This window comes from Pongo abelii, chromosome 1 (genome assembly GCF_028885655.2).
Source record: "Pongo abelii isolate AG06213 chromosome 1, NHGRI_mPonAbe1-v2.0_pri, whole genome shotgun sequence".
NCBI classification, from domain to species: Eukaryota; Metazoa; Chordata; class Mammalia; order Primates; family Hominidae; genus Pongo; species Pongo abelii.
The window spans coordinates 23,194,372-23,214,188 of record NC_071985.2 but is presented as its reverse complement, the minus strand read 5'-3'; the positions used below and the strand labels follow the sequence as shown (position 1 = coordinate 23,214,188).

General features: G+C 46.2%; 1 protein-coding gene across 1 annotated transcript in view; it reads right to left on the bottom strand.

The window, feature by feature from the left end:
• The window catches only part of PARP1 (poly(ADP-ribose) polymerase 1), a 47,227-nt gene extending 29,873 nt beyond the window's left edge, over nucleotides 1-17,354 (bottom strand). The window contains exons 1-3 of the mRNA XM_024245982.3: nucleotides 17,001-17,354; nucleotides 11,420-11,585; nucleotides 1,390-1,505 (exon numbers count right to left, since the gene is read on the bottom strand). Coding sequence (XP_024101750.1) covers nucleotides 1,390-1,505; nucleotides 11,420-11,585; nucleotides 17,001-17,120 — 402 coding nt within the window. The 5' untranslated portion in view covers nucleotides 17,121-17,354. The remainder of the gene's footprint in view (nucleotides 1-1,389; nucleotides 1,506-11,419; nucleotides 11,586-17,000) is intronic.
• Nucleotides 17,355-19,817: the final 2,463 nt, after the last annotated feature.

Here is a 19,817-nt window from a genome sequence, read left to right as displayed (position 1 = left end):
CTCAGGGTTCCTTAAATTCCAAATGGCTGGCGACCTACCTACCTGCCTGGACATGTGAAGAATTGCTAACATTCCCCTTAAGATGTTTCTGCTGACCTGGGGCAGGCATAAAAACACATGGTATGGTGTGCTGGGCAGAGCTAGAGCCTTGCACACCTGCATGGGCTTCCAATGCAGCACTTTTTTTTTTTTTTTTTTTTTTGTGAGACAAGGGTCTTGCCCTAGCTGGAGTGCTAGGCTGGAGTGCAGTGACTTGATCTGAGCTCACTGCAACTTCTGCCTCCCAGGCTTAAGTGACCCTCCTACCTCGGCCTCGCCTGGCTAATTTTTTTGCAGAGATGAGGTCTCACTATGTTGCCCGGGCTGGTCCAGAACTTCTGGACTCAAGCAATACTCCTGCCTCAGCCTACCACCCCACCGTGCCCAGCCCCCAATGCAGCGCTTTTGTACTAGCAGGGACTTTCTGTCCACTCCCACCCTCCTATGGCCTCCTTAGTCTCTTTACAGATGACACCCCCTAAGGAGTAATAAACCCACAGGCAAGAATCCAGTCCTGCCAGCCTGCCCAGGTCCCCAGTCCCCAGGCCTGATATTCCCAGGAGAGTTCCAGGCCTGGGAGGCTCAATCCAGAGAATGCAGCAGGAGGGGCTCCTGGCATTACATAAAACCAGTAACCCAGCAGCACATACCATCCGGCACTCCCCTTGAGGTAAAGAGGATCTTAATGTTTGCCTTAAATTTTTGGTGGTTGAAGGTAGCTGGAGAAGATATAGCAATTCCATGTTTTTCTTTTCTAAATACCCATTGGCTAACCTCAGTTTTCTGTGCAATGCCTCCAGGAGGCAGAAACTTTCAATTAATGCCTTAAATGAATCAATTAATATATGCATGTCACATTAGAGAAGGGTGAGAAGGCTGTGGGGCACAAGCCTTCCCTTCTACCTGTGTCTCCATCCATTTTCTCTGACTGGCTGTCAGCCTTCAAGGACTAGAGCTGGTGGGAATGCCTGGTTAATGAAGTTCCTTTGATTAAACAGAAGGCTGGAGGCTCATAACAGGGTAAACACACTCCTTATACCTAATTCTACCATAAAACACAGACAAACAGTCTCTCCCCAGCCACTGCTGGGTCCAAAAGAGACTCCTTTTGTTAACACTTTCCAAGAGCAGATGCATACATACATGAGAACAGGACCGTGATAAGGAAGACCAGACCTGTCTGGAAGTCACTGACATATCTGGTCAATACTAATGTCTTCACTTTATTTTTAATCACTTGCGTTGAGCTAGCACCCTAAAGCCCCCATTTCTTCTTTTCTCTTGAGATAGCCAATAACATCAATGCAAGCAATCCATAAAGTTCAGGGATCTGAGCCCCCAAGATCTTACCTTTTCTATCTTCTCCATACAGCCCTTGCACGTACTTCTGTTGGACTTGGCATACTCTGCTGCAAAGTCACCCAGAGTCTTCTCTGCCTTGCTACCAATTCCATCCTGGCCTTTGCCTGGAGAATCAAACAGACAGCAATGCTCATCTCAACAGCCCCAAAATGCAGCTCAGAGGAGCCCCCTGTCCTCTTCTACCTCCCCAGGATCCTTCCACTGGGACACCTTATGCCTTGGGAGACTACAGTTGGTCCATCTCATCTGTCTGTTTGTAACAACCATGGTCAGCTAATAGAGCTTCTTTTCTGGAGATAAACGACCCTTCTCAGACTGAGCTCCTTGAAAGAGCAGCATATCAGGGGGTGGTCAGCTGTCTGACATTCCACCTCCTCCCCTTCCTCTGGAGGCCCCTCCCACGCTTTAGAAAGCACTTATTAGGTGCATACCTTAAAAGCCTGGAAGCATACTGACGTCTCACTAAGCCTTCTAATTTCCATTATACTTCTATTTACCAAAGTGTTGAATTAAAGGAAATATTTTGATATAAGTCAGACACAAGTATATGTAAGAATTAAATAGGTACTAAAGGTATCATTTCAAATTAGTGGGAAAAGGTTGAATTATTCAACAAAGAGCTCTGGGGATCACTGGCTAGCCATTTGGGACAAAAACTGGATTCTTCTCTTATTATAAAAATAAATTCCCAAGTTGAATGTTTCTTGCCTAAGATTAGGAATAAGACGAAGCTATCTTCCCATCACTTCTATTCCACATTGTATTGGAGGTTCTAGTAAGTGCATTAAGGAAAGAAAAAGAAACAAAAGGTGTAAGTTCGGAAAATAGTAAGTAAAGCCATCTCTACTTGTAGATGATTCTATTTGATATTCCTAAGAGATATCTTGAGAAATCTATTTTAAAACCTACTAAATTAAGTGAATTTAGCAAATACGCAGGGCACACTGTCAATATACAAACATACAAAAATGTCTAATACTAGCAATAAACATACTGGAAAAGGCAAGGGCACTGTTACTTAAACAGCGTTAAGATACATAAAACACTTAGATAAATTTAACAAAAGATGTGCAAGATCTCTACACTAAAAGCTATAAGACTTTGCTGAAATCAAAGAAGACCTAAATAAATGAAGAGATGCATCATGTTCATGGACTGTTAAGATGTCAATTATCTGCAGTTTGATCCACGGATCCAGTGAGATGCCAATCAAATTCCTAGCAGCTGTATTTGTAATAGCCCCAAACTGGCAACAACCCCAAAGTCACCTACAGAAAAATGGATAAACAAATGGAGATATCCAAACAAAGGACTACTCCCCAGAAATAAAAAGAACTAATGACATACAAGATGACCTGGATGAATCTCACAGGCATTGCTCTGAGTGAAGAAAGCATGTAAGAGGGTATACAATTCCTTTTCTTCCTGAAATTCTAAATCAGGCAAAATTAATCTATGGGGATAGAAATCAGAACAGTGGTTACCTGAGTCATGGAAAAAAGACTAGAAAAAGTACAAGGGAACTTCCCAGGGTGACAGAAATGTCTATAACTCAATGGGGTATATGCTAGATATGTATAAGCATTTGTCAAAACTCACTGAACTGTATACGTAAGATCTGTGCATGTAACTATGTAAATCATTTTTAATATTCCAGATATAATACCAAAGACATACCACAAATGAGAAGACAGACATGACTACACAAATGTTAGTGAAAGATGAAACTTTAATGAGGCAAAAAAAATACAATAGACAAAAATTAAAAGAAAATGTCAAACTTGGAAAAATATTTGTAAAATGTTATGACAAAGAGTCAGTATCTTTTACATTTCCTTAAGAAAAAGACAAGGCCAGGCATGGTGCCTCACACCTGTAATCCCAGCACTTTGCGAGGATGAGGCAGGAGGATCACTTGAGCCCAGGAGTTCAAGACCAGCCTGGGCAACATAGAGACCTCCTCCATTTAAGGAAGAAACAAACAAAACAACCAAACCCCAGCATGGTGGCACACGCCTGTACTCCTAGCTGCTTAGGAAGCTAAGGTAAGAAGATTGCTTAAGTATAGGAGTTTAAGGCTACAGTGAGCTAGGATCGTGCAACTCCACTCTAGCCTTGGGTGACAGAGTGAGACCCTGACTCCAAAAAAAAGAAACACTTAGGAATGGTATGTTAGTAGAGAAATGGGTACATTATATACTGCTGGTATAGTATGTGCAATTGAAGCAACCTTTTCTGGAAGGCAATTTGGCACATACATAGAAAGCCTTAAAATTGTTCATCTCTGAACAGTAACTGCACATCTTAGAATTAAAGAAATAACTGTACAGGTGCATGGGATGTACAAGAAGTTTGCAGCAGCTCTATCTGTAATATAACTAAAAGGTTAAAATTCTAGTCTCAAAGCAAGACAGGGCTGGGTGCGGTAGCTCACACTTGTAGTCCCAGCTGCTCAGCAGACTGGAGGATTGCTTAAGCCCAGGAGGCCAAGGCTGGAGTGGAGGCTGTGATCGTTCCACTGCACTCCAGCCTGGGTGACAGAGCAAGATCTTGTCTTGAAAAAAAATAAAAAAAGCAAGACAGACTGGATTTGAATCCTGGCTCAGGAATTTACTACCAGTATAACCTTGGGTCAGTTACCTAACTTCTCTGTGCCTGAACTTCCTCACCTGTAAAAACTGACAAACGACACGATTAAATTAATATGTCAAGTACTTGGAATACTGCATGAAATTTAGCAAAACCTCACTAAATGACTACGGTGCACTGGAATCTGTAACTTTTAACATGAGAAAAGTAAATATCAAGTTATAAAAGTACTAACAGGTCAACATCACTAGTCATTAGGGAAATGAAAATCGAAAACCACAGTGAGATACTACTTCACACACATTAGGATGACTATTATTTAAAACAAAAAAAGTGTTCATAAGAATGAGGACAAATTGGAACCCCCTTGTCTTGCTGGTGGAAATGGAAGAGCTGTTGTAGAAAACAGGATGGAGGCTACTCAAAAAATTAAACATGGAATTACCATGATTCAGTGATTTCACTTCTGGGTATATACAGCAGAGAAGTGAAAGCAAGGTCTCTAACATATATCTGTATACTGATGTTCATTATAGCATTATTAATAATATTCATTATCATTGTTATGAATATTATGAATACCATTCATAATAGCCAAAATGCAGAAACCTGGCCGGGTGCGGTGGCTCACGTCTGTAATCCCAGCCTGGCCCATGTGGTGAAACCTTGTCTCCACTAAAAATACAAAAAAATTAGGTGGATGTGGTGGTGCATGCATGTAATCCCAGCTACTCGGGAGGCTGAGGCAGGAGAACTACCTGAACCCAGGAGGTGGAGGTTGCAGTGAGCTGAGATCAGGCCACTGCACTCCAGCCTGGGCAACAGAGTGAGACTCTGTCTCAAAAAAACAAAAAACGAAGTGCAGAAACCACCTAAATGTCCACTGACATACGAATGGGCAAATGAAATATGGTATATTCATGCAATTAATGTTTATTATGTCTTTAAAAAGGAGGAAATTCAGACACATGCTGCAACACAGATGAACCTAGAAGAACTATGCTGAGTGAAGTAAGCCAGACACAAAAGGACAAATACTGTCTAACTCCACTTACATGAGGTGCTAGTTGTCAACTTCACAGAGACAAAAGCAACAGTGGTCATGAGGGGCAGGGAGAACAGGCAGTTATTGCTTAATGGATTGGGAGTTTCAGTTTGGGAAGATGAAAAAGTTCTGGAGCTGGATGATGGTAATGTTTGCCTAACAATGTGAATCTACTTCATACCACTGAACTCTACACTTAAAAATGGTTAAGACAGGCCAGGCGCAGTGGCTCATGCCTATAATCCCAGCACTTTGGGAGGCCGAGGTGGGTAGATCACCTGAGGTCAGGAGTTCAAGACCAGCCTGGCCAGCATAGTGAAACCCCACCTCTACTAAAAATACAAAAATTAGCCAGACGTGGTGGCGCACATCTGTAATCCCAGCTACTTGGGAGGCTGAGGCAGGAGAATCGCCTGAACCCGGGAGACAGAGGATGCAGTGAGCCATGATTGCGCCACTGTACTCCAACCTGGGCAACTGAGCAAGACCCTGTCTCAAAAAAAAAATTAAAAAAAAAAAAAAGGGTTAAGGTAAATTTTATGTTATGCCTATTCTGCCACCAAAAAAAAAAAAAAAAAAAAAAAAATCAAGTAAGAAAAGTGATACTTAGAGTAGGATCTCAATTCTGCAGGAAAGAAAGAAAATCAAGCACACTCACAAGCAAATTGGTATTTTCTAAGGAGATATCCCACATGTTAATAAGTCATTTCTGAATTAGAGGATTTGGGATGAATTAAACTTTTCATCTATCTAAAAATAGTAAGTTAGGCTCTCTGGATGAAAAATCCCCGGACAATTGGTAGGTAGTATCCTAACTATGGTTATGATGGTTTCACAAACAGACACATTTTCAGTGAAATTATTATGCCTTTTCATATTATAAAATTATACTCAGGTCAGCCTGGCCAACATGGCGAAACTCCATCCCTACTAAAAACACCCAGCCAGGTGTGGTGGCACACACCTGTAATCCCAGCAACCCGGGAGGCAGAGTTTGCAGTGAGCTGAGATGGCACCACTGCACTCCAGCCTGGGTGACAGAGATTATCTATCTGTCTATGTACTTAGGTATATTTAAATTATAACTAGATATAACATATCTATGCCCCTAAACCTACAACTTCTTCTATCCTGAATACAAAAGAGAAAACAGCCACAGAACAAGAAAAATGTCAGCCAGGTGTATTTGCTCATGCCTATAAACCCTGTGCTTTGGGAGGCAGAGGTGAGACTGTTTGAAGGCAAGAGTTTGAGACCGGCCTGGGGTCTTGCCAAGCAAGATCCCTTGGGCAACACAGTGAGACTCTGTCTCTATCTTAAAAAAAAAAAAAAAAAAAAAAAAAAGGTTAAAAAATTAGTTGGGCAACTGTAGTCCTAGCTTCTCCAGAGGCTGAGGTGGGAGGATTGCTTGAGCCCAGGAGTTAGAAACTGCAGTGAGCTAAGATGATGCCAGTACATTCCAGCCTAGGCAACAGAATGAGAACTGTCCTCTGTTAAAACTGACATACTCACCCTCTGAACCCTTTCTTGGCAAATTTATTTACTTTTTAAAATTCCCAATTCTGAGCCGTTACTAATCTGTTTGCAGCAAGCAGCTAGTCAGACATACCAACAGCTGCAAGGACCAGCTGCTGCAAGAAGGGCAGACAGTGATATGGTTTGGATCTGTGTCCCCACCAAATCTCCTATCAAACTATAATCCTGAATGTTGGAGGTGGGGCCTGGTGGGAGGTGACTGGATCACGGGGACAGATTTCTCCCTTGGTGCTGTGTCATGATACTTGTGAGTTCTCCTGAGATCTGGTTGTTGAAAAATGTGTAGCACCTCCCTTCTCACTCTCTTCCTCCTGCTCCGGCCATGTCAACTGCCGGCTTCTCCTCTGCCTTCTGCCATGACAGTAACAAGGTTGGAGGACTGACACTACCCAACCTAAAGACTTACTATGAAGCCACAGCAGTCAACACAGTGTGGTACTGGCAAAAGCATAAGTAGATCAGTGGGACAGAACAGGGAGCCCAGAGACAGAGCCACACAAGCACAGTCCACTGATCTTTGACAAAAAAGTAAAGGCAAAAATGGAGAAAAGATAGTCTTTTCAACAAACGGAGCTGTAACAACTGGACATCCACATGCGAAAAAAAAAAGAAAAAAAATAAAGGAATCTAGACACAGACCTTACACCCTTCACAAAAAGTAACTCAAAATGGGTAACAGACCTAAATGTAAGACACAAAACTGTTAAACTTCTAGAAGAAAATCTAGATGACCTTGGGTCTGGTGATGACTTTTTACAAACAACACCAAAAGCCCAACCCACTAAATAAGTAACTGATTAACTAGACTTCACAAAATTAAAAACTTCTGCTCTGCGGAAGACCAGCCACACACTGAGAAAAAATACTTTCAAAAGACATACGATAAAGGGCTGTTATCCAAAATATACCAAGAACTCTTAGGATTCAACAGTAAGAAAACAAACAATGTGATTTTAAAAAGAGCAAAACCAGGAGTTTGAGACCAGTCTGGGCAACAAGGTGAGGCCCTGTCTCTACAAAAAATTTAAAAAAATTAGCCAGGCATGGTGGTGCGCACCTGTAGTCCCAGCTACTCAAGAGGCTGAGGTGGGAGACAGAGGTCAAGGCTGCAGCGAACTGTGATCACACCACTGCACTCTAGCCTGGGCGACGGAGCAAGACAGTCTTAAAAAAAAAAAAAAAAAAAAAAGTGGGGGTAGGGGCAGGCAAAAGACATTTCACCAAAGATATACAGATGGTAAATAAACATATGAGAAGATGTTCAAGATAATTATAGTATTAGGGAAATGCAAATTAAAACAATAATAAAATACTATACATCTATTAGAATGGCCAAAATCCAAAACAATGACAACATCAAATGCTGGCAAAGATGTACGATGATACGAACTCTCATCCATTGATGGTGGGAATGGAAAATGGTTCAGCTTTTTGGAAGACAGCTTGGCAGTTTCTTACAAAACTAAATATACCCTTACCACATGATCCAGCAATTGTACTCGATTACCCAAAGGAGTTGAAAACTTATGTCCCCATAAAAACCTGCACATGGTGGATGTTTCTAGCAGCTTTGTTCATAATCGCCAAAACTTGGAAGCAATCAAGATGTCCTTCAGCAGGTCAATGAATAAACAAACTGTGGTAATCCAGACAATGGAATATTATTCGGTAATAAAAAGAAATGAGGTATCAATATGACAAGACATGGAGGAATCTTTTTTTTTTTTTTGAGACGGAGTTTCGCTCTGTTGCCAGGCTGGAGTGCAGTGGCATGATCTCGGCTCACTGCAACCTCCGCCTCCCAGTACAACCAATTCTCCTGTCTCGGCCTCCCGAGTAGCTGGGACTACAGGCGCACACCACCACACCCGGCTAATTTTTGTATTTCTAATAGAGACAGGATTTCACCATATTGGCCAGGCTGGTCTCGAACTCCTGACCTCGTAATCCGCTGGCCTCAGCCTCCCAAAGTGCTGGGATTACGGACGTGAGCCACTGTGCCCGGCCCGACATGGAGGAATCTTAAGAGCACATTGTAGTGAGAGAAGCCAATCTGAAAAGGCTACCTTCTGTATGATTCCAACTATATTATATTCTGGAAAAGGAAAAACTATGGAGAAAGCAAAAAGATCAGTGGTTTCTGGAGGTTAGAGGGGAGGGAGGAATGACTAGGCAAAGCACAGAGATTTCCCAGGCAGTGAAAGGACTCTGGAGGCTACCATAAAGGTACATGCATGTCAATGTACATTTGTTTAAACTGACAGAATGTACAATGCAAAGAGTGAGCCCTCATGTAAACTACAGACCTCGAGGGATAACGATGTGTCAATGTAGCTCATCAGTTATAACCATGGACCACTCCCATAACGATGTGTCAATATAGCTCATTAGCTATAACCATGGACCACTCTGGTGGCGATGTTGATTGTGGACAAGTCTGTGTATGTGTGGGGTGGGGAGGGCTAGCGGGTATATGGAAACTCTGTACTTTACTCAATTTTGCTGTGAACCTAAAACTGCTATAAGAAAAAAAGTCTACATACAGGACAATGTCATGAACCTGGGAGGCGGAGCTTACGGTGAGCCGAGATCGCACCACTGCACTCCAGCTTGGGTGACAGAGTGAGATGCCGTCTCCAAAAAAAAAAAAAAAGTTTACATATAAAAAAAGGTTAAACAGACAATGGGACAGAAATTCTTAAAAGGACCCCAAAATACAGAGATTTTGTGCATGATACAAGACACCTCTCAATGGGGGAGATGAATAAGCCAATAAACAAAGTACAAAAAATTAGCCGGGAATGGTGGCAGGCACCACGCTACTCGGGAGGCTGAGGCAGGAGAATCGCCTGAACCTGGGAGGCGGAGGTGGCAGTGAGCCAAGACCATGCCACAGCACTCCAGCCTGGGCAACAGAGTGAGACTCCATCTCGAAAACAAAACAAAAACAAAAAACAACAACAGAAAAACAAAGTAGGGAAACTAGATCACCATCTGGAAAAAAATAAAACTGGAGTCATGCCTCACACCACACATCAGCACACACCGGGATAACTTTCAAACAGAGTAAACATTTAGATGTTAAAAGAAATAAGGAACCATAAAATTACACATACTGGATGTAGTTCATCTGTATCTCCAGGCTGGGCTACCTGACAGTGGCTGCTGGTGCCACAGCCTTGTTCCCTAGCATTGTCACTACCTCAGGGTAAGGGCCACACCCTGGCGTACCCATCCTGTAGTGATCACCACAGTAACAAACACAGCACTGTCACCAACAGGCCGACTCTTTCAAAACCAGGGACTCTGAGTCCTCCCACCACTTCCAGATCTAGAGGCAGCTCTGGCTGCAGGGTGTGACTGTGCAGAGGCCAGTAACACAATCTGGAAGTGCAGAGAACCACAGCACCTCAGGTGAGCTAAAACCAATGAGAAACAGACAGAAAGAACCAATGGATAATGCTGCTCCCTTCCTCCTGCTCCAAGGGGCTTTTCTGAAGCTTGGTGGCAAAGGACTTGCATGAGGGCATCCTGCATGACCAAGCCATTGGCTGTTTCTCATGAAGCCATGGCCAGCTTGACAACATATGGCACTGTGCTTGCCCTCCTGCCTCCCCTTCCTCCCTCTCTCTTGCTGTCCTAGGATTACATCTCCTTATAAAGCCTTTAATAGCTTTGCTTTCTGCTCTGCTCTCTATGTCACCTGACGTGACCTGTACTAAGACATGGGAGAAGACATAAAAGGAGAAAACTGTGGAGACAGTAAAAAGAGCAGTGGTTGTCAGGAATTAGGAGGGATAAACAGGGGATTTTTAGAGCAGTGAAACTGATGCAGGGCAGGCCAGCCCTAAATCGGGGATTGGCCTGGGAGGGTCCTTGGCTTCGCTCTGGAAAGAATTTAAGAGCGAGCTGGTGTAGAAGAAAGCAGCTTTATTGAGGCAGCAGTGTTCCGGCTCTGTGACTGCTCCTGCAGAGCAGGGCTACCCCACAGGCAGTGTGCTGAGAGCAGCAGCTCAAAGGCAGTTCTGAGGTCATATTTACACCCACTTTTAATTATATGCAAATTAAGGGGCAGACTATGCAGACATGTTAAGAAACGGGGTGGTAACTTTTAGGTCATCAGATTGTTGTCACAGAAAGGGGTGGTAACTTCCGGGTATTGCCATGGCAATGGTGAACTGATATGGCACACTGGTGGGTGTTTTATGGAAAGCTGCTTCGTCTCTGTCCCTGCTTTAGTTAGTCCTCGGTTTGGTTTGGTGTCTGAGCCCCACCTCCTACCTCATTTCCCTCTCAGAGATGAGTTATTCTTCCTTAATCTTAAGGGGGCTGCAGAAGGGTGCAGGTCTGAAACTACTCTGTATGATACTATAACAGCAGATGCATGTCATCATACATTTGTCCAAACCCATAGAATGTAGAACATCAGGAATTTCTGGACTCTGGGCAATAATGATGTGTCAGTGTAGGTTCCTCAATTATAACAAATGTACTCCTCTGGTGGGAGGTGTTGACAAGGAAGAGCCTGTGTGGTGGGAGGGGGAGGGGGTACTGGAAACTCTTTGTTCTTCGCTTACTTTTGCCATGAACAAAAATAAAGTCTATTAAAAACAAAACAACTTTAAAGGCTACATTCCAAGCATCTGGAAAAACAAAATACCAAATACCATGCAACAGATGATGCTGAGTCCAGGAGGTGTTACTGAAATAACATGGGCACCATACTCTTGATCTGCACGTGTGGGAGAGGACAAGCTGGGGGAGGTTTGCTTTGCTCTCTGAGACGAGGCCCTCCTGGGAGCTTCAGGGTGGGGGCTGAATGCCTGTGCTGCCCCAGTTTGTACACACCTGTCACTCCTCCGGCTTCCGCTGTCTTCTTGACTTTCTGCTGGTCATCCCACCGAAGCTCAGAGAACCCATCCACCTCAACGTCAGGGTGCCGGATGGAGTGGCCCACCTTCCAGAAGCAGGAGAAGTGGTACCAGTGTGGGACTTTTCCATCAAACATGGGCGACTAGAAGGAAGAGAAACAGAGGGAAGTAAGTGAGCAGTTAACTTTTGGCTTAGACCCACTAGACCTTGATGTCGACCTCGACCCCAGTCCCAGCCCCAGTCATGGGATAGCACATGAAACCTTTGTTCTCCTATCTGTGAAAGGACAGCCTCTGCTCTCACATGAAGAGCCGCAGCATCCTTCTCACGATCTTCCCCAAGGCTCAGAAGACTGTAGCCCACTGTTCTTGAGCTCATTCTCTTGGGACACCAAACACAGCCACGAAAAAGGTGGCCTTTTACCACTGAGCTCTGCCCCACGTCCCTTTTGACCACACACTGCTACATTTAGTGGTGAGCTGCCTTGTGGCCTAGTGAAATGCACAGAAGACACCTGTGCAGAGTCACAATCCTGCAGCATCTGCTGGGAACAGCGAGACAACTGCTCCAGGCATGCCTGGACTCAAAGGGCCTGTGTGTCCCAGAAAAGGGCTCTTTAAGTGCCTCTGCAGTTAAGAATAACGAGGAACAAGACCCAGATAATGAGCAAAGCAGAGAAAGTGTGTCAGAAAAAAGTGTCAAGCTCGCAGCAGCCACACAGATGGGAGTGGAATGAATGGAGGTCTATGAGGCAACTGTGACAGCGGATGGTTCAGGGCAGCATGCCTGGAGCTGGAGTCAGCTGCTCACTGGCCTTCCGGGGCGCAGTTTCCCAGGTGCAGGACCTGGGAAGTCTGGCCACAGGGAACACAGTTCCCCTCTCCAGGTGGTTTGCTTCCCACTAGGCCTTTCATTGTGACAGGGTCAGGTTCTGCTCTTAGGCCTCGAGCACTGTCTGGCTTTGTTTTTGAGACCGAGTCTTGCTCTGTCGCCCAGGCTGGAGTGCAGTGGTGCGATCTCAGCTCACTGCAACCTCTGTCTCCCGGGTTCAAGCGATTCTCCTGCCTCGGCCTCCTGAGTAGCTGGGACTACAGGCACGTGCCACCCACGCCTGGCTAATTTTTGTATTGTTAGTAGCAATGGGGCTTCACCATGTTGGCCAGGCTGGTCTCGAACTTCTGACCTCGTGACCCGCCTGCCTCGGCTTCCCGAAGTGCTGGGATTACAGGCGTGAGCCACTGCACCCAGTCCTGGCTTTACAGAGTGGACGGTGACAGCGATTGGGAAGAAGGGGAAGACACAGCATGTCATGTGGGTCCCTGCGCCTTTCATAAGCCATCCTGTGTAATCCCACAATCTGCCTCTGGGTGGGAACCAGCACTTTCATTCACATGGAGACAGCGGGGCTGGAAATCCTTGCCTGGGGGGTTGGGAGTTACAGAGGCAGCAAATGAATGATTTGACACTATGATTCCTCCCACCACACTCCACTGCCCGGCAGGAAGAGCTACTTAAAAATACACCAACTGTGATCTGACTAAAGTAAGGGAAGTCCCAAACATCTGCTTTTATAGAACATAAAGCTAAATGTCACACAGATGCAATAAGAGTATTAAAACAGCATTAAAAGTAAATGTGCTGAATTTTTGGGATGGAGTTGTGGGGACAGGGAAAATACTCTGGAAAAGCAATGATAAGGTGGCCTCTCTCCACTGTGAGTGGCCTCTTTCTGGATGTGATGTATTAGAATGCACAGCTAAGACTATGGCAGCTCAAGGACTCCTCAATGTCAGCTTTCCCCTGGGTCTGGAATGCTCCTCGGCCCTGTTCAGAGCACTCCCTCAGATCCCCCAGTGCCCCTTCCACAGCTCCCCTCGCTAAGAACTATGCATTTGGTGATTATTTCATAAGAGCCTATCTTGCTATTCTCTAGCAACATCTGTCACAGAGGGCACGCAGTGTTTGCTTAGGGCTCCAAGTCAGATGGAAGAAAAAAGGAAGGATGTGGAAATTCCTGCTGTAGAAGAGACAACAAATGGCATTTCTGAGAGCATACTCATGTTCCAGCTCTCAAACGTTCCACCAGATCTCAACTAGGCTGCTGATACAGATCCCTAAGCATCTGGCTATCATGCAATGGCCTCGACCTGGCTCTGCCTGCTTGTCTACCCCTTGTCTACCCTTCCTGTGCAATGCTCTAGTTACCCTTGTATAAAAGGGCACAGGTAATGGCTATGGCACTTCTTCCTGGCTCTGCCAGGGGCCCCAGACCTGCTGCCCTTTGGTCTGGGTGCTGTCTCCCCCAACCATTGGCACAGTGCTGGACACCCTAGAGGTGCTGCCCAATGGTGCAATCACAGCACAAGCTTAGAGGACAAGAGCCTCAGCAGAAGCATCCCTGACCAAAGCAATGCTTTGCCCTAAAACTCAGGACTGAGAATGATGTGGCAGAAAGGCACCAGACCAAGGTCACAAGACTATCGACTCCATTTGTTAGCTGCACAGCCCAGGCAAGGCGCAGAATCTTTGGCTTTGCACCCAAGCAAAAACTGAGCACCTAACATACCAGGGTCCTCACCCAACCAGCACTGATGAACTGGGTTCCTTTCTGTGCAGAACAGGCCATGCTACCTGTCCACCTACGCCACAGTGAGAATGAACTGACCTCATCGCATGCCTCCGGGTGCTCAAACCCTCCCAGGACAGAGCAACTCAAAGGTCTACCGCCATCCTCCTCCCACCAAAATGCTGGAGGGCCCAGCTCATCCCTCCCAAGATGCCCCAGGCATGAGGGCTAAAGTATCAGGTATCAGATACTCAGAGAACAATACTCCCATGTAAATGTAAAAGAAGGTATTTAAATTCAAGCAAGTGAAAAGGCTTGTTTCTTTTTGGCCTTCACCAGCTCAGCCTACCAGACCAACTTTAAGTTCTGAATTAAAACTCTGAATCCACCCTCAATCACCATTACATAAAAATCACAGTTACTTTTAATAATAAAGAGTTTCTCAAAGGAAAGCCCAGAATGTTGTTATTACTATTTTTTTTTCAGACAGGGTCTGGGTCTGGGTCTGTCGCCCAGGCTGGAGTGCAGTAGCACTATCTCAGCTCCCTGCAACCTCCACCTCCCAGGCTCAAGCAATCTTCCAGCTTCAGCCTCCGGAGTAGCTGGGACTTACAGGCATGCACCACCATGCCCCGCTAATCATTGCATTTTTTTGTAGAGACAGGTTTCACCATGTTGGCCAGGCTGGTCTCGAACTGCTGAGCTTAAGTGATCTGCCCACCCCAGCCTCCCAAAGTGCTGAGATTACAAGCATGCGCCACCGAGCCCGGCCCCAGAATGTCAAACTTGATCAGGTTCAGTTTCCTCCATCCGGCCTCCCCCACAGCTAAGCCTCCTCTAACTTCCTCCACAGCGGTGTTGTTCTAGCCTCAACACACTGTCTGGACTTGGGTTTTCTGTTTGTCTTTCCACTAGAACACGGTACTCTGCCCACCTGTTAAGGCCCGTGGATGTCCCTTTCTCGGAATAACATTTAAAAATGCGTAATAAAAAGGCTCGCAAATGGCCAGGCGTGGTGGCTCACGCCTGTAATCCTAGCACTTTATGGGGCCGAGGTGCGTGGATCGCTTGAGCTCAGGAGTTTGAGACCATCCTGGGCAACACAGTGAGACCCCATCTCAAAAAACAAAACAAAAAGGCTCGAAAAGGAAACATATTGAAATAATTATCAAAACATTTGAAAGGTAATTTGGGTACAGTAACCCGTGAGCTTTAAAGTATTAAATAACAAGATCTAGTACTGTCTCTAATAACTGTGATTTTTGTAGCAATGAGAGTAAATTATATTTTGAGAAACTCCCAACTGTAAAGTGATATGAAAATATCTGTAATTACCACTGGTGAAAAAAATAATAGGGACTGCTAATATGCCTTTGCTTTGCTGCTTACATTTATGATTAGAGAAAATAACGAATTTTATCTATAGGTTAGTGGAGATGGAGATATCAATTTTTTCTTATCTAAACTCATGGACCTCTTGCGTTCTACCTACCATCCCACAGACCCTGGGTTAAGAACTCCTGCACCAGGAGTGAGAACTTCATAACAGGCTGCCTTATATATTCAAGCTAAGTTCTAGGTTCCTTAGTGGGAAACAAGGCTCTTCAAATTGTAGGCCCTGTCTACTTTCCTATCCTCATCTTTCTGCTCCACTTCTGTGAATTAACGACTACTAATCAAGCTTCCACCCTTAGCTGGGTCATCTAGGACTCCTAGGCACACAATGCCTAGAGCACAGCTCCATCAGGTGGCATTCATCCCTTCTTACGGTAATGTTTGTTTACCAGTCAATTCCCGTTTAACCAAACTGGAAATTCCCAAAGGTGGATTCTGTGTCCTTAAAACCTAACAGAGTGCTTAGAACTTAACAAATGCCTACCAAATAAGCACTGTGTGCCACGTACAGACTTAGGTATGCCCCGAGGACACCAAGATGACCGACATATTGTGAAATAAGATAACGGAAGTACACCTGGCATTTGGGTATCCACTCGGTAAATGTCGCTCTCCCTTGTACTCTCTAAGTACTGAAAATCCACTGAGGGCTATCTGGTCATTCCTAAAACACATTACAGCTCATAGTAGGGAGGAAAATCAAGCTACCTTGACCATGAGCACTAAGCTTGGGTAATACGTTGGAAGCGAGGAGGAACAGGGCAGGTGAGAACCAGAATTATTAATACAAAGGCAGACATCGGCAAACTGGAAGCTGGAGGCAGGAGCCCCTGGGAAATGACAGGGGCCTTCAAGCCCACCACCTCACAGAAGGCTCAGGAAACCTCAGAAGGGGATCCTCAATGTATCGAAAAGCCCACATGAGAAACCCCCTGGAGCCACTCTTACTCAAACCAGACAGCTGCAAATGCACCAAGAGAACGCGTCTGTGAATCTGGAAAATTTGGGGAAAATGTTATTTTAAAGCACAAATTAGGCTCAAAGTGAATGTACTGTACAGAAATGACACCTTTCTGCATAGTTTTGCCTAATTAAAATAAAAAATGAGGGTGAGCGTTGAAATGACGTGTTGAAATGACTGCCAAAAATAGGTTTAACAAAAAAAAAAAACCCCACATGCCAGTCGCCACCATCTATGTAGAACAAAAACCTTCCAGAACAAGATAGGTCAAAATCAGATTAGCTTAAAGAGACCATGTACAATTCCCCCCCAACCCCTGAGGCCAACGGCAGTAATAAAACACCACCACCCCGAAAGGAGGAGAAGCGGCTCCTCGTTTTCACAAAGCGAAAGGCAACACCAGCTGCAGACTGTATTTCCCGGGCTTTTCCTGCAACATCAGCAAAACCTTCCGGAAGGGTCGGCCGGGCCGCTCGGGAGGAGGGGCGGCCGCGGCCCCATAGGCCCCAAGTGCCGCTCCGAGGGCCCGGGCTCGGGCCCGCTCGCTCCCTGGGCCCGCCCTCCCCCAGCCTTCCCGGACACAGTTAACCCGGGGCGCCGCGTCCCCGCCCCGCCGCCCGCACAGCGGCCCGCACCTGCACCATGATGGCCATCCGGAGCGAGTCCTTGGGGATGCTCTCGCTGCATTTCTTGCAAGAGGCGCGCCCGCTCTTGGCATACTCGACTCGATAAAGCTTATCCGAAGACTCCGCCATCCTCCCCTAGCTGCCGCCAAAGCTCCGGGAGCCCGACGCCACGACCTGGAAACACGCCGCCGCCTCGCCGCCCCGCGTGCGCTCACTCAGCCACAGGCGCCTGAGCGCCCAGAGCCGCCACCGAACACGCCGCACCGGCCACCGCCGTTCCCCGATAGATTGCTGATGCCTGGCCGCGGGAACGCCCACGGAGCCCACGTCCACGGGGCGGGGCCGGCGGCGCGCGCGCCCCCTGCCGGCCGCGGGGCGGAGTTTCCCGGGCGCCTGCGGGTGGAGCTCTGCGGGCCGCTGCCCTGGGGGCCGAGGCGGGGCTTGGGCTGAGCTAGTAGCTGTTTGGAGGACCCGGCGCCACCCCTTTGATTGTTCTGTCCCGGGAAGTCTTACTTGTTTTCATAACTAGTTTTACTCCCAACCCCTCCCCCTTTTATTTTTGAGACTGAGTCTCACCGCGCTGCAGTGCAGTGGCGCCATCACGGCTCGCTGCAGTCTGGAACTCCTGAGCCCAGCGATCCTCCCACCTCAGCCTCCCAAGTAGCTGGGACTACATGCGCTCACCACAACTGGCTCATTAAAAAAAAAAATTTTTTTTAGGGACAGGGTCTCAACAAGTTGGCTAGACTGGTCTCAAACTCCTGCTACAAGTGTTCTTCACGCCTCAGCCTCCCGAAGTGCTGGGATCAGGGGCATGAGCTACCACGCCGGCCCCAAACTCTTAAGTGTGTCCTCTCTCCCCTGAGGGCGGCTGGGTCCGGGACGCGCAGGGCCCCCCCCTCAGGAATATAGTTGATTGGCCCGAGGTGGACCCTGCAGTGTTAGGTCCACCCCCCTGGCTTGGACGGGCGTTCTAACCATAGACCGTCGGGACAAAATACCAACTGAAACCTAGCGTTTCCTTTATTATGAATTTGACTACAAATCCCAGGAGTATTAGCAGTACCTGTGACTTTGTGGGAAATAGTCATCACAGATGTTTTCATGTTACTTTACAGTTGTTGGTGATAACTCAAAATATTATTAAGCTCATCACTACTCGAAATTGTGGTAATGACTAGACCTGTTGCTATCAGATATTTTGTGTGTGTGTGTGTGTGTGTAAAGAAAGAGATGGGGAATCTCTCCATGTTGCCCAGGCTGGTCTTGAACCCCTGGCCTCAAGCAATCCTCCCACCTCGACCTCCCAAAGTGCTGGGATTACAGGCATGAGCCACTGCACCTGGCCTAGATCTTGTTGTTTAATATAGAACTACACTTTAAAATATAGTTTATTAAAATTGGTTTCTTTTCTAATCCTATGCATTTTTTTTTTCATTTCAAAGATTGTAACATGAGTGTGCTGTATTTGAAAATATTCAATTCTGGTATAGAGGATAAGAAAAATAAGCAGATGAATAAAACTCATAAAACATGTTAACCATAGAGAAGAAGCTAGTGGCTTAAGAGACAAGGATGTTGAGTAAGCAAGAAGGTTGTGAGACATAGGCTGAATCCTAAAAGTTAGTAACCAGTTAGATACGTTGAAGGTAGGCTGGGCACAGTGGCTCATGCCTATAATCCTAGCACTTTGGGAGGCTGAGGTGGGCGGATCCCTTGAGCCCGGGAGTTCAAGACCAGCCTGGACAACATGGCAAAACCTTGTCTCTACAAAAATTAGCTGGGGGTGATGGCAGATGCCTGTAGTCCCAGCTACTGGGGAGGCTGAGGTGGGAGGATCACCTGAGCCCTGAAGGTTGAGGCTGTGGTGAGCCATGATAGTGCCACTGGACTCCAGCCTGGGTGACAGTGTGACCCTGTCTCAAAAAAAAAAAAAAAGATATTTTGAAGGTAAACAGAGTAAGTGGAAAATATGATGGAACAAATAAAAGTTTTACTTAGAGAATGACCAAGTCAAAAGGCATGATCATGCCATCTCTGGGTTGACAACTATATCATCCCTAAATGGCCACTCATTGGTGATAAGATTATGGTCCCATCCTGCCACCCATATGCTCTGCCCCAAAAATGCAGCTAAAGTTCAGGTCTGTTCAGCAGGCTGATTGGTGAGCTGCAGCTGTGGCTGAGTGTGCTTGCACTTGTGTCTCTCTGATAGTGTAGTGTGAGTTGCTCCAGGTACCCTCTGTTGAGCCACCTTGAGCATCGTCAACTCTGTTAGTGGGACAGGCTGATGTGGCAGAGAGAGGGAAAACATATCAATATTAGCCAGGCGCAGTGGCTCATGCCTGTAATCCCAGCGCTTTGGGAGGCTGAGGCGGGTGGATCACCTAAGGTCAGGAGTTCAAGACCAGCCTGGTCAACATGGTGAAACCCCGTCTCTACTAAGAATACAAAAATTAGCTGGGCTTTGTGGTGCGTGCCTGTAATCCCAGCTACTCGGGAGGCTGAGGCATGAGAATCACTTGAACCCAGGAGGCAGAGGTTGCAGTGAGCCGAGATCACGCCATTGCACTCCAGCCTGGGCAACATAGTGAGACTGTCTCAAAAAAAGCAAAGAAAAGAAGAGAAAAGTGGGGGGGTGGGGGGTGGGGACGGGAGAGGAGAGGAGAGGAAAGGATTGGATTCCCTAATTCTAGGTTCTGGTGGTGTGGTCCATCTGCCTTGCCTGTACCCTATCCCGTGTATGTTATTCACCCCATCAAGTTCTTGCTGTAAGTGGTTTTAAACTGATTCAATAAACCCTGCAATTCAAGCATCATAATTTGG